The 14,364-nt window shown below is 43.4% G+C and overlaps 1 protein-coding gene across 1 annotated transcript in view; it reads right to left on the bottom strand.

The window, feature by feature from the left end:
• Positions 1-14,364, bottom strand: part of TRPC1 (transient receptor potential cation channel subfamily C member 1) — a 43,685-nt gene that overhangs the window by 23,805 nt on the left and 5,516 nt on the right. The window contains exons 4-6 of the mRNA XM_075004789.1: positions 11,831-12,033; positions 7,740-7,871; positions 1,259-1,454 (exon numbers count right to left, since the gene is read on the bottom strand). Of these exons, the coding sequence (XP_074860890.1) occupies positions 1,259-1,454; positions 7,740-7,871; positions 11,831-12,033 (531 nt within the window). The remainder of the gene's footprint in view (positions 1-1,258; positions 1,455-7,739; positions 7,872-11,830; positions 12,034-14,364) is intronic.

Genomic DNA, 14,364 nt, shown 5'->3' with positions numbered 1-14,364 from the left:
AAGGGATTTCTTCAGAGACCAGGATAAACAGTAACAGTAAGAAAGATTTAACTTTTTTTTTTTAAACAATTTAGAAAAAAAAAACATTATACAGCTCTAAAAGCCACGCCATTCTCTAACGCTTGCTGCTTCCCATGGGACTGATTCTGTGAGGTACTATGTGCTCCCAAAAAATCACTAATCATTGTATAATGCAAGGTGTTGTCTTTGCCATTAAGAGGAATTGAGGACACCCAATGCCTTTCAGAATCAGGGCTAAAATTATCAAATAATCCTATATCAGGCAGATCTTTTTAATTTTTATGGCTATATTTCAGCAAAGCACTTAAGCAGTTACTTAAAATTAACCATTCATCTGGGAACATACAAACAGGAACTTTCAGTCTGAAATATTATGTAGATCAGTGTTTCTTCAACCTTTTGAGACCACAGAACACCAAACAATATGAAAATTTTCTTCAAAAAAATTGTTGTCAGACCAAAAAAACCCAACCAAACAGCAACATATACACAAAATGAAGTAATCAATCAGTTATCATAGCAATGAAGAAGTAACATTGTATCTGGTTTTAATAACAGAAAATATATACCCTCAGTATCTGATATCAAAGTGTCAGATGCTTGTGGCACGCCTGCGAGTTATTCATGGAACACACTTTAAGAAACATTGATGTAGATCAACATATTTAAACTACAATTGTGATGGAAAAGTAGATGTCTCAGAAACTGTTTGTATTTCAGTACATTTTGAAGTTTAATTTCAGGATGAATAAAAAAAATTCCTCCTTCACAACCATAATAGTTCAAAAAGCCTATCATGAAAAATTCTCAGTATAAGAAATCTCCCAGCAATTAAATATTTATTTGTAATAGATGAATAAATAGCTCTATCCATTGATCTTTTCTAATACCACACAGGAAAAAAAGCTATATTCCTCCAGTCACAATGGCAATAAAAGTATGATCAAAAATAAAAGTATATCTGAAACTCTTTTGTGTATTTACTTAACAGTTACCTCATTCTTTAAATGGGCTTTAAAATTTTGGTTTAACTGTTGGGTACAGTATGCGAGTGCTGGTGCTGGCCTGTGATACACAGGAGGTCAAATCATACAATTTACTGTCCCTTTCAGCCTTAACCTCTATGACACTGTCACTGCAAGCATGGAGAATTCACTCACTGTAGCTATTTAACTGTCTATATTTTATACGACCTATCAATTTTTTCTTACTTTACCTATCTCATAGAGATATCTACCTCCTTTTGGTTATACTTGATAGCAAGTTTTAGGCGACTCAAATTCATCCTCTCTTCTAGCAACCCTCGTTTGTCCACATGCTCATCACTAGATGTATGATTTAGGATAACTTCCAGCTCTCGAGAGTTCCGAGCCTGTGCAAGCAAATCTTTGGCAAAGGTTTTACACTGCTGGGCTAGTTCCTCATAGTCATTTCTAGAAAACAAAAAACAAAGAGGTAGCAGATATTAGTGCACTTCTGACTCAGACTTCAATATACACATTCATTATCTCTCTTCAGTGGGGATGGAAGGATATGCTTAACAAAAAAAATTAACTAATTCATACAACTCCATTAAGGCCCAACAGCAGTTCCTAGAGTAATTTACAGTGAAGACAGATCTATGCAAGTTTCTAATGTGGCAACCTACTACGATGGTGTGTGCGCTATCCTCTGTATCTTAGCCTTACAGATCTAAAGAGATGAAATTACTAAACAGAACCAAAGTTTAATATTCCTTGCCTTTTTTTTTAACTCATAACATAGAGTTTTGATCTCTACAGACTATAATGTACACTTCCCAGCTTCCCTCATAAAAATTAACTATTAGCCATATAATCATTTTACGACAATTCAGAGCATGGGAAAAAGTTGACCATTTCTGATGTAAGAATTCTTTTAATCCCATCATCTGAAAGTTAAATCTATTTGTTGGAACTCTTATTAAATTCATAAAAAATCACATTTGCTGCTGATCTTAGCAGGGGAAATGTAATATACTTTGTACAATTATCTTCACATAAGAGCAAGAGATAGAAAATAATGCCCAATGAAGAAACCAGATTTAGAAAATAGGTATTTTACCTTAGACAAACAAAGTGTATCTGTGTGACATTAGGAAAAGATGGCTGAGATAGATTATATTTCTGTGCTCCTTTTAATCACAGGAAATATAAGGAAAGCAAGTTGTAGTTTAATGGATGTGAATATGCAAGGGAAAGCTAGCAAAACTTTCAAATTATCTCATCCTTTATAATGCAGTAGAGAAGTACTTGTGTCTTGGGGAGATAGGACAGAGAAACTCTGAAACAAAAGTTTAGATTGGTTCCATTTGTATCCTCTTTGTTCAAAGAGTTCACTTTTTTCTTTCAATTGTTTTATTAAAACAAAACTGTGTCTAAGATACAACCCCTTCATTTTTGCTGGAACACAGAGACTGAAACAAGCATTACAGAAAAGTCAAGCAGCTCATGCAAAAATTCAAATGTAAAGTTTATAACGCCTTCTTACTGTAACATTTGCAAAAGTACTGATGTTGTTTTAATCAACCATTCCAATGCACGAAAGGTATTTCTGAAAAATTACTAATAATGGTAAATAATAACAGGTTGCATCTCCTTCATCTGGCACCCTGAGTGGTACCAAACAAGGAGATTTGCCAGAAGAGAGGAGGTCAGGCATCCTGGCTGCCCCGGCGGGGAGGGGAGGGGCTGTGAACCAGTCTGCTCCCTACCCCCAGGCTGCCTAGAGCAGGGAACCCATTCCTGCAGCCACTCCTCGCCCCTGCTGGACTGCCAGGCTCCCACACCCTGGTCAGGTTCCCTGCTACAGCAGGGCTGCCAGTGGGGCTCCCCACCCCAGCCAGCTCCCCAGTGTGGGGAAGCTGGGCTCCCTGCCCCTGTCCACTGTGGGACTACTAGGCTCCCTCAGCCCCAACTGGGGTACCTGTCAGGCTGCGGCACTGCTAGCTAGGCTCCCTGCTGGCTCCCCACTACAGAGCTCCTGGCAGGGGTCTCATCTGGAGTTCCCCAACCCCAGCCAAGCTCTCCATAGTGGGGCTCCACGACCTGGGTCCCTGTCACCAGCAGAGCTCCGCCCTGCACAGTTGGAGCAATCTGGTCCAGGTGCTCTCCAGTACACCAACATCCATAATCCTTCTGAACAACGGATGTTGCCAGACAAGAGTTTCATCCTGTAGCTTTTTCAAAGCAACTTAGTATTTTAAAAAAATTGCACTGATGAGTTCAAAATAGATTAGGCTACCAGTATACTTTTCAAAAAAATGGAGACTTCCTAAAGAGCTCTCCATTTACAACAGATAGCAACAATTAGGCACAAGTTAACCTATTCTATCAGAAACACTTCCCAATGGAGGCCAATGAAGACTGATGTACTTCAGCTACTGGTCTCAATATACACTGGTTATATCACCCTGTCACACCCTCATGAGAGCGCACATCCTCCTTCCCTCTCATGCAAGTCATCCATGTGATCAACATGATGCTGCTGCATAGGGTTGTCCGCATGAGTGACCTGGGAGTGGTCGTTGCTGTGCTCAGCTTCCCACAATGCTTTGGCACCCTGGACGGGATGCACATCCCCATCCGCGCCCCGGAACAAAGCACAGGCAGCTACGTGAACCAAAAAGGCTACCACTCAGCTCCAGGCACTGGTGGACAGCAAGGACAACTTCATGGACACCTATGTGAGGTGAGTGGACTGGACAAACAATGCCCATGTGTTCCTGAATTCCGGGCTCTGCTGCCACATGGCAGCTGGAATATACGTTCCCCAGCTAAAGACATCAATATCCCTGTGCATGGTGGCGGATGCCGCCTACCCCCTGCAGCCCTGGCTCATGCAGCCCTACACAGGCCATCCTGACCTCACCCATGAGGCATTTAACACCTGCCTCAACCAGGCCCACAACGTGGTGGAGTGGGCCTTTGGGCACCTGAAGGGTGGTGGCTGTGCCTCCTCACATGCCTGGAGGCTGACCTGCACAACATCCCTGCTGCCTCCTCCACAATATAGTGGAGGGAAAGGGAGAGGCCTTCACGCAGGGGTGGGTGGCTGAGACAAGTCCTGCCCACAAGCAGTCGCCACTGCCCCAAACTGCCAGGCAGACAGGGATGGGGTCCACATCAGAGAGGACCTCTGGGAGACCTTTTCCCATGGGTCCCAGTGACTCAACCCACAGCCACCCTCTATAGGCCCCTCCTTACATGCATCCCCCACCGCCCTCCTTCACTTTCCACCCACCACAACCCCCCCTGCACAGATACCCCCCTCATCATCCACCCACCATGAGCACGTGAAACAGAAATGGTGCAAAAATAAACAGTTTAACCAACAATATAACTTCTGCAATTGTAACAAACATTGAACAGAACTATATACAGCAGGGAATGGGGGCAAACTATGCACATAAGGGGATGGGAACAGGGGGGACCTCAACCTGGAGGGGGGCAGAGGAGAGGGCTCAACCAGGAGAGTAGGTGGGGTGCTACTCTGGGGTGGCGGAGGATGGCCCTGAGTTCCGGATACCCTCCCATCCCTAGTCCTGGGTTCCTGATGGGGCTGAGACGAGCGGGCAGCACAGGGAGGTGGGGTGGGAGATCTGGCAGGGTGAGGCTCGACAGGAGGGGTGGGTCTTCTGGTCCACCCCTACTCCCAAGTGCTCCTGCAGGACTGCTGTCTTGTCCCACAAGTGGGACATTAGATCCTCCCATGCCATCCTCCACCACATGTGGTGGGTCTCGTTCATGTGGACGCACCACTCTGCCATCTCCGCCAGGCGGCAGTGGCGCCCTGTCGCTGCACTCTCCGGCTGCAGGCCCCTTGTGGTGCTGGTGGGGGTGGTGACCTGTCTCCCTCCTCTACCGGGCTGTCCAGGGGGACGGGACTTTCCTGGCCCTCCAATGGCACAGCTGATAGAAAGGGAGAGATGGATGGCACATCAGTCCTGCACTAGTGCCCTGAGGGCCATGTCCCCCACCCCGCAGGAGGCAGAAGCCTCCCACCCCCTCCATCCAACAGCACAGTGACCACAGGGTATTGCGGGCACTGAGGGGGTCCCCACCCATCTGGGGCGTCCCCAGCCACAGTCCAACCCCACCCATCCACTGTCCATGTGCGCAGCTTACAGTGCTGCCCACAGAGGGGGGTGCTGAGTGTCGCCAACAGCACTGCGGTGTCCTGGGAGCCACAGCCATCCAGGAGGTGTCCAGCCTGGGTCCACTGGGTGTGTGGGTGGACCGCTGGCAGCTGTAGTGCCCTTGGCCCAACAGCCCGAGTGTGTATCCCACCAGGAACTTACCAGAGGGTGCCTTGCCAAGGTCTGGTGATGCCCAGCTTGCTGTTCAGCTGAACAGCTGTGTGTAGGCGGGTCAATGACCAGGTCCCCCTCCTCACTGGATCACTCTGTGGGCGGCTCCATCTCCTGCAGGGTGATGCTGCCTTAGGGTCCCAGCTCCCCCACATCCTCGGAGTGTGGCTACTCTGCCATGGGGTTGAGGACAGCGGGTGGTGATGAATATGTTCCGGGCCTATGTGTAGCCCTGCCAGAACTCCTTCACCTTGCTCTTCACCTGGTCTGGGTTGTGAGCCGGGTGTCCCTGGGTGGCCAGTCCAGTGACCAGGCAGGCAAAGGCAGCTGCATTACAGTGCTTGCCGCCCATCTCTCTCAGGACCTCCTCCACCTTCCATAGTCCTAGAAAGTCCCTGAGTGCTGGCTCCATCCAGGACAGTGCTTTTTTTCAGGAGCTTGCCGGGCTCCTGTGAGGGCTCTGAGGGGGGCAGTCATGCTGCCCATGACTATCTTTCAACATTTGGGTGAGGGTGCATGAGGGCACACAACTTGTGGCTCGGGCCTTTGCTGCCAGCATGCTCTCAACTTCCTGACACTTGGTTTCTGGGTGCATTCAGCTTTAAGGGTGGCTGGACACAGGGACCATAGAACTCCACTGCTGCAGGCTAGGTGCCCCAGGTGGTCAGCACCATGGCACTCCTCCTCTTTGGAAAGAGCGAACCCATGGAGCACCTACACACATCTTCTTTCAAAAGAATCTTTTGAAAGAGGGAGCTCTTCCCATTACAGGACTGAAGGAATGCTTTCGAAAGCAGCAATGCGTTCCTTTGATTTACTTTCGAAAGGGCACGTTGTGTGCGTAGACGTTCCATGAACTCTTTCAAAAGAGGGCTGGATTTTCCAAAAGTGCTTGCTAGTGTAGATGTGGCTTCAGTGTTCTGTAATGTTATTTACCCCCAAATGTCTTCTGAGAGCTCGGTAAGCAGTGGAAATGTTGATAATGCTTCCAGACAATATTGACTGCCGGTGGCCTGGCAAATTCTTTCTTTCAGCACTGGTCAAGTCACAAGGGTGCCAGAAGTTCAGAGAAGTTCAACCTGTACTACAGTATTAAAAATAATATTTTGGGAGTGTATTTTTTTTTTAAACTTCCACTGCCTCCCACAAACAAGCAATTATCATCACTAATTCTTTCAAATATATAGTAATGTGATTTTGGCCACTGCTGCTGGAGTTTTCAGCTCCACATCTTCCTGCTCCCTTCCAACTCCATATCAATTTTGTCCTCCAACTTTCCACATCACATCAGTTTTGTCCCTGCCCCAAATCTCAGATTTGCTCCTTCTGCAGCCTGTGAGTGAGTGAGAGACCAACAGAGTCTTTCCAGATTTCTTTATTACAATGAGGCCTTCACAGTTTTCCTCATTACAATTTGTTTTAAGACTGTTCATGCTGGTCGTATGAACTAATATCTAGCAGCAATTCTTTAGTTGCGCCATTTTATTCCCTTCTCTTTACACACAGTTAAACCCAACCTCTATATGAATACCTTAAATAAAAGTGGTAATCTACAGTTGCCGAATATTTGCAAATTTTTAACAGGAAAAAGCCTGGTTAGCTTAACACAAAATAATGCAGTGCATCAGGTTATAATACAGATGTGATACTTATGTTATCAAGATTTATTTATTTTTCACATTTTAGTGTTCATATAGACTAAGCAAAGAGGGAAAAAAACCTATCATTCAGTCCCCATGTGGACAATTCCTGTATACTGTATATGTGAACCCAAATCCGCATTGGTACAATTCCTTGTTATGTTAGTTCTGGCAAGTTACAGAATATGTTTGCTATATGAATCAGTTCAGAATTGTATGGGCTAAGGAACTAGTAGTTTGTGCAACTAGTTTTTAGTATCAATTCAATTCAAATTTCATTCCAGATCTGGAGATACGAGCAGCTGTTGACACTAACCGCGCTGAAATGTCTACCTCCTAAAAATGATTCAAATTATTAAGACCATATCTACAGCAGCACCATTGTGCTGATATTCCACTCTAAGATCTTCTAAAAAACTTCTTACTGCCCAGAGGAGTTGCTCACTTGCTAACAGTGTTGTACACACTACCACTTGTGTTGGCATAATTTACGTCACTCTAGCAAAATACACACACCTTTGACAGACTCAGATGGCAACATGAAAAAATTCTGACAGGCACTTCTCATTATCACTATTTTTAATGTGTTTTATTACGCCTCAGTTTTAACGCATTCCCCCTCCCCTCCAATTATTCTCACTTGGATTCTTTAATAGCTGACAGCACAGTGACAAACACAATACCCAAAAAACGTGAGCTATGTAAAATATAAATAGAAATATAATTAAGTTTGGGTTTCTTTTCATTCCTACCTGAATTCAACTTCAACCAGACTTAGCTCTTTTAAGTCTGCACTAAGTTCAAAAGCTCTTAGGATTGGATCCTCCTCTGTCAACATTATTAAGGCAGGACTGGCCAAACAACGATAGATGTCAAGACGAAATCTGAAACAAAAGTTTCAGAGATTAAGTCAATTCAACATGAAGAAAGCTTTACTTGATTAGCATTTGCAAATCACAGTATATCCTGAAATCTCAGAAAAGCTGAAGCTAATTTAAAGAGAGATCACAGCCATAGATTTGTGGGGAGGGGCTCATAAGTTTCATTAGAGTGGTGCTCACATCTACTGTGAAGCAAACTGAAAAAAGACAAAAGAAATTTAAGTTGAATTTATCTCTCCCAGAGCATTTACGCCTGCTGATTTTTCTTTTTTTTTTTCAGGCCTGAAGACAACGTACTGGATCACTTAGAATTCTGTAGTGAGAAGCATTTAATGTACTACAAAACTCCCATTATTTTAAATGGCGTTTACATCACAGAAGGGCTGCTACAGTGGTTCACTTGCTCCTCCTAACTACTATTCCAACCACCCTCATAGTACAGCACCAAAAGACAACAGTTAAAATCATGTTTGTTCCAGGAAGACAGAGGTGACGTAAGTGACATGAATGTCAAAGATGAACCGACATGGAACATTAATCATGACGCATAACAAGAAAGACAAAAGGAATGTATTAAAGAGGGGAGAGGCCTCAACTTTATTAAATGCATCTCAAAACAATGGAGACCAGAAACTAATATGCCTCTCTCTTCAACTACCAGGCAGCTATTTGGATCCAGTATGGTAAAACTGTTTATAGCAGTGGTTCCCAACCTTTTAAATAGTGTGGACCCCTAATCATCCCCCGCTATGGTTTGCAGACTCCCAATCACCACGGACCCCGCCCCCACCACCTTATCCTCACTGAACCCAGGATGAGAACCACTGCATTTGTGCGCTGCTGAAAACTATAAAATCAGATCTCTTAAAAAAAATGTCATCCAGCTCCCCTCCAGGCTGCTATTGGGTCCCCCTCCTCAGGGCTCAGTGGGGCGGGGAGAGCTTCACCTCCCGGACCCCATGCTGCAATGGGGCAGGTGGGAGCTCCAGCTCTTGGCCCCACTGCTGTGGGGCAGAGTGAGGGTTCTGCTCCCAGGCTTGCTGCTGCTGGGCAGGCAGAGCTCCTACACTGGCCTTAGCCCCAGCCCAGTACTCTCTTGTCTGGCAACATCCATGGTGTGGATGTTCCTGGATGAGAGTGTACTGGATTTGAGAGTAACAGAGAGATAGCCGTATCGGAGAAGTAGCTGTGTTAGTCTGTAGCTTCGAGAACAAGAAGTCCTGTGGCACCTCATAGACTAACAGATATTTTGGAGCATAAGTTTTCATGGGCAAAGACTCGCTTCGTCAGAGACAGCCGTGTTAGTCTATATACTATAAAAACAAAAAAGCAGTCCAGTATCACTTTAAAAACTAACAAAATAATTGGTTAGGTGGTGAGCTTTCATGGGATAGACCCAACTAGGTCTATCCCACGAAAGCTCACCACCTAATAAATTATATTGTCAGTCATTAAAGTGCTACTGGACTGCTTTTTTGTTCAGATATGAGAGGTACAACCTGTAGTAACTGAATTGCTAAGAGAGTAGAAAAATTCTGTGCTGGATCCATAAAGGGTCTTCTTCTTTAGAAGACAGCTATGGCTAATATACAAAAGGACAGTTATGCTCATTCTTTCATCTAATCAAAATTTTATGAATGGCATTGCAATGGAAATTAGAACAAGTTTCTGTGGCAGACAAAGACTTCGGAAATTTCACTGAATATCACCAATACAGAACTGAACAGAACTGAGGCAAACAACGACCATACTTAAAAACAATGGAATCTTCTTCGTAATTTATGAAATGGCACCTACACATTGTCTCTATATTTGTTTAAAAAATTAGTACTCCTAGACAATTTGGCATTCCCTTTGTATACTTATCTCAAAGAAATATCCAAGTCACACTCTTAAAGTGTGGGCAATGAGATGCAGTCATCTATCACTTGTAAGTGCTGCCCACAAACCAAGCTGAGCTGGTTTTTTTTTCCAATTCTTCCATAGTCTTATTTTGTTCAAAATATGAGACTACGCCCAAATATAATTCCAGAATACTTTCCATGTGGTAAAAACATGAAGATAAGGTTCAGTTTAACAAAACAACATTTTATCTCTTGCTAATTTGTGTGTGTGTCTGCAGAACATTTTCAGCACAAAACAGATAATTAAGACATAACTGCTCACATGATCATTTTGAGATTATGCTAACATTTTTAGATTAATAATGATAAACACAATCAAAGACAAGGACAGCTTAATGCCACAGTAAAGACTCTTCATGCTTGAACCATAAACATCCCAAAATAATAAAAAAGATAGATTACTTTTGCCAACTGAGTTGCTCCAAAAGCATACCAAGACAGTAGCAGACTTAAAAGTAGCTATCCTACAGCAAACAAATTCAGGACCAGACTCCAAAGAGAAATTTCTGAGCTACAATTCATCTGCAAATTCCATGCCCTCAGCTCTGGCTTAAACAAAGACTGTGAATGGCTGGCTAAATACAAAAGCAGCTTCCCCTCCCTTGGTGTTCACACCTCCAGATCAATTGCTGGTACTAAGCCTCACCCTTGCTGACTGAGCTAACCTTGTTATCCCCACCGTTGCTCTGGCTTATTTATACCTGGCCCTGCAGATTTGCAAGACCAGCATCTGATGAAGTGAGTCTGTGCTCACGAAAGCTCATGCTCAAAACTTTTCTGTTAGTCTATAAGGTGCCACAGGACCCTTCGCTGCTGTTACAAATCCAGACTAACACAGCTTCCCCTCCGATACAAGACAGTGTAGTTCAAACACAAGCATCTACTTTGTATTTCAAAAGAGACTGCTAACAGCTCTCTTGTTAAATATATGCCTACTGGGACTGTGTGCCACTATGTAATTCACATGTGCCTACAATTAATGTTCCCTGCAGAATTTTTATTTTTTCCACCATACAATTTGTGATTTTCCCCAAGATCCTAGTCAGCCAGGACTGAGAACAGGAGCATGATTATACTGTGTTATTTTGACAAACAATATGTAGAATTTTTAATATTTTGGTGCACAATTTCCCCGCAGAGTACAAAAAGACTACAACCTGACAACAGTACCATAAGTGTAAGGCATTATGGTTCTGCTTCAGAACTGCTTAAAATGAATTTAATCTGATTTTACACTATTCAACTAATATTAAATTATATTGAAGACTCCCCTCCCTCCCCCAAAAACACAGAATCTCTGTCATGGAGTACAAAGTGCTTTCCCCATAAGTTTTTGGCTAAGAATAAGTTCCATAAAAACAAGGAAAGTTTCTCAGGGGCTTGTGTTTATTCTTTTAAGTTAGTGGAGATTCATGTGAGACACTAAAAAGTTACTTAGTGAGGCTAAACCAATTAATGTACCAAATAGCAAGATGTGGATAATTCACCTCTACACTTTGGTGTCTCACATAATTCTCACGGAACCAATGAAATCAAGCACCGACATTAAACATCTTTTGTTTCAATCACGATCTGTCATTTAACAGATTTTGGTATTTTATGTTTGGAATTCTAGTTCTCCATTTTTCAAAGTAAGCTCCAATAAAATGTTTTCTCAGGTTTAAAACCCTCACTTTACCATAAATTGCAACTCCTGAAAGAAATTGGATAACGTAATAGATATGAATGTTCTCTTTTTTTCCTTCATCATATAAGCTACATATTTAAATGCAAACTTTATTTCTATGGCTCCTACTCCCAAATATCCCCAACATTTACAGAAAGACACATTCAAAACAAATCTAAACGAACATCTCCAGATAAGACAATGAAAGGAAACCCACTCACCACCACTAAGGCGTAAGAGCTTAATCTATTCTAAAATAAACATAGGATAAAACACCCCTAAATCCCAATTTAAGGAGAGACATGTTGAACTGACTAAATGATACCACAGATGTATGCAGTTTGGTATACCTTGAGGATTTTTAGCTGTTACAAAGATCTGATATTTCTGACCTGGAGTGTCGTAGGCTATCTTTTTTGTTCTTTGCAGTGCACAATGTACATTCGCAGCCAACAGCATGAGGTTTGGGTAGAGATACATCCTGTTTTAACAGCATAGTAAGGATTTCATAGTTGTTACGATGAGCAGCTAGAATGACAGGTGCTACATCCATAGTTGTTGAGTACTCTGGGTTCTGAATGCGCTCCATAAGTTTCTGAAAGAACATTCAGACAAGTGTTTTAGATTATCACCTACATCTTTACTAAATGTTTATCTGTGAATTAGTCTACAACAAGATTGATCAACATAGGCCCCAGTGAACTTCTAATTAAAATATTCCCCATATCAGTAATTGTGATTTTACAAATTTTAAGCTAAATACTCCTGCCTCCCAAAAAATACATTTACACCGTTGTCTCATTTTAATTCTCAAAGGACAAATATATACTATGAATTATAGTCATTAAGGAATAAAAGACAGAACCCTAGCATCATCAGAAAGTGTTCCTCTGAATTAAGATTAAAGAACATTAGCACCTGTTCTGAGGATAAAGCACAAACTTCTAGTCTTCTGGGTGATCATTTTGGTGCCTTTCATAATACAAAATTAATATGAGCGATGAAGATTTAATTTTTGCGACCTGTATTAACTGCAAAGACCTACTTGAAAATAGCAGCATTTTCTTCCCAAACACTGTAAAGGAGCTCTATAACGTTCCATTATCTGACCCCTTCTATAACATAATTCCCCACTTAAAAGGAGAAAGTTTCTCGAATTCCTAAACATTGGCTACCTCTACCCTACGGAGATCTTTCGAAAGAAGCCCTTCCAGAAGATCTCTTCCAAAAGAACTTCTTTCAAAAGAGTGCATACACACACAAAAAAGCAGATCAAAAGAGTGAACTGCTCTTTTGAAAAAGAGCCTCCATACAGCCCCCCACTCTTCTGAAAGAACATGCCGGGTATTGAAAAAAATCAGGTGCCACAAGCACTGCTCTTTCAAACGAAGGACCCTGAGGAGCGTCTACACACATTTTCTTCTGAAAGAAGCTTTCAAAAGAAGGCATTCCCCCTAAAATGGGAGTGGAGAAGCACTTTTCAAAGGAGCACCACAATTTTTCGATTTACACCCATTTCTCGTTTAATGAGTACTTTACTTATGAGTACTCACTAAAATGAGGAACATATATACCTAACTTTATTCACTATATGAGTGAACTTCCCCCATAGGAAAAAAACCCAAAAACTTCGGCTGGGGGAAGAGAGGGAGAAGGCTCCTAGCCTGGTTCCCTCCCCTGTAATGGCGGGAATGTGAGACTGACGACCCATGAGCTGATCAGTTTCCCAGCCCCGCAAGCCATGCGGAGACTGGAACCAGCCTGCCCCTAGTTCCACACTCCTGCCATTCTGGGAGCCAGGAAACTGACAAGCCCTGGTGGTTCCTGGCTCCACTCCCCTTACAGGAAAATTCAAGTTACCCAGGGGTTGTTCCTGCAACTCCTGCATAACGCCAAGGTTTATTGTATTAGACCCCCTCCCCACCCGCCCCACAGACCTCACCCTCAGCCAGGGTTTAACTGCCAGCCACGGTCCCAAACTGCCTCCAGCCTTAAACTCGCCCAGCAGCCCCAAACCACCTTCAGCCTTACACCCCCCCCGAACAGCCCTAAACCGCATTCAGCCTTACAACCCCCCAACAGCCCCAAACCACCTCCAGCCTTAGATGTAGCCCCAGCAACCACAAACCACCCCTAGCCTTAGAGTGCCCAGCAGCCCCAAACTGCCCCCAGCATTACACTCTCCCTGCAGCCCCAAACTTCCCCCAGTCTTAGACCCGCCCCGCCCCCGCATCCCTCAACAGCCCCAGCCTTAGGCACTTCTTCTCCTACAGCCTCTTTACTGGGGCTGCTAGGCTGGGTGGCTCCCCCAGCCCTCCTGCTCCCAGCAATTAACTCAAGTGTTAAGGTTTCAGCACCTAGGCATAACGTAACTGATACCCTTAGTGATAGAGATAGCTGCCATCTCCAGCAGTTATCACTATTGATAGATATTTGCCTGAGGCAGCAGAGTTAAAAAACTGCAAATGGCTTCTTTAACACTCACGTACAGCTGGGAACTGCCCAGCTGGTGACCTTTAACAAATCTAATGGGACCCATGTTTGGGTCCCAACCCATAGGTTGGAAATCCCTGCTCTACATACATACACTATGTTCTATTTCTGGTGCCAAACTGTTCAAATACATCAGAAAAGTACCTAAACTCAACTGGTTTATGTCAAGTTACAAGCATTTGGAACAAAGTGGAAACTTTTACATGTATTTTAATGGGAATTTAGTGTCGCTCTTATGAGTTTTCGCCTATGAGCAGAAATTTGGGAACCAATTGTGCTCATATAGTGAGGGGTGAGTGTACTTTCGAAAGAATGTTTTTTGTGTGTTGATGCTTCGCATGATCTTTTCAAAGAGCCCCATTCTTTTGAAAAATCTTTCAAAAGAACTTACTAGTGTGGACGTAGCCTCTGTGAGAAACATTAGATAACGACA

This window comes from Carettochelys insculpta, chromosome 10 (assembly GCF_033958435.1).
Source record: "Carettochelys insculpta isolate YL-2023 chromosome 10, ASM3395843v1, whole genome shotgun sequence".
Classification (NCBI taxonomy): domain Eukaryota; kingdom Metazoa; phylum Chordata; order Testudines; family Carettochelyidae; genus Carettochelys; species Carettochelys insculpta.
This window is presented reverse-complemented; position numbering and strand designations above follow the sequence as displayed.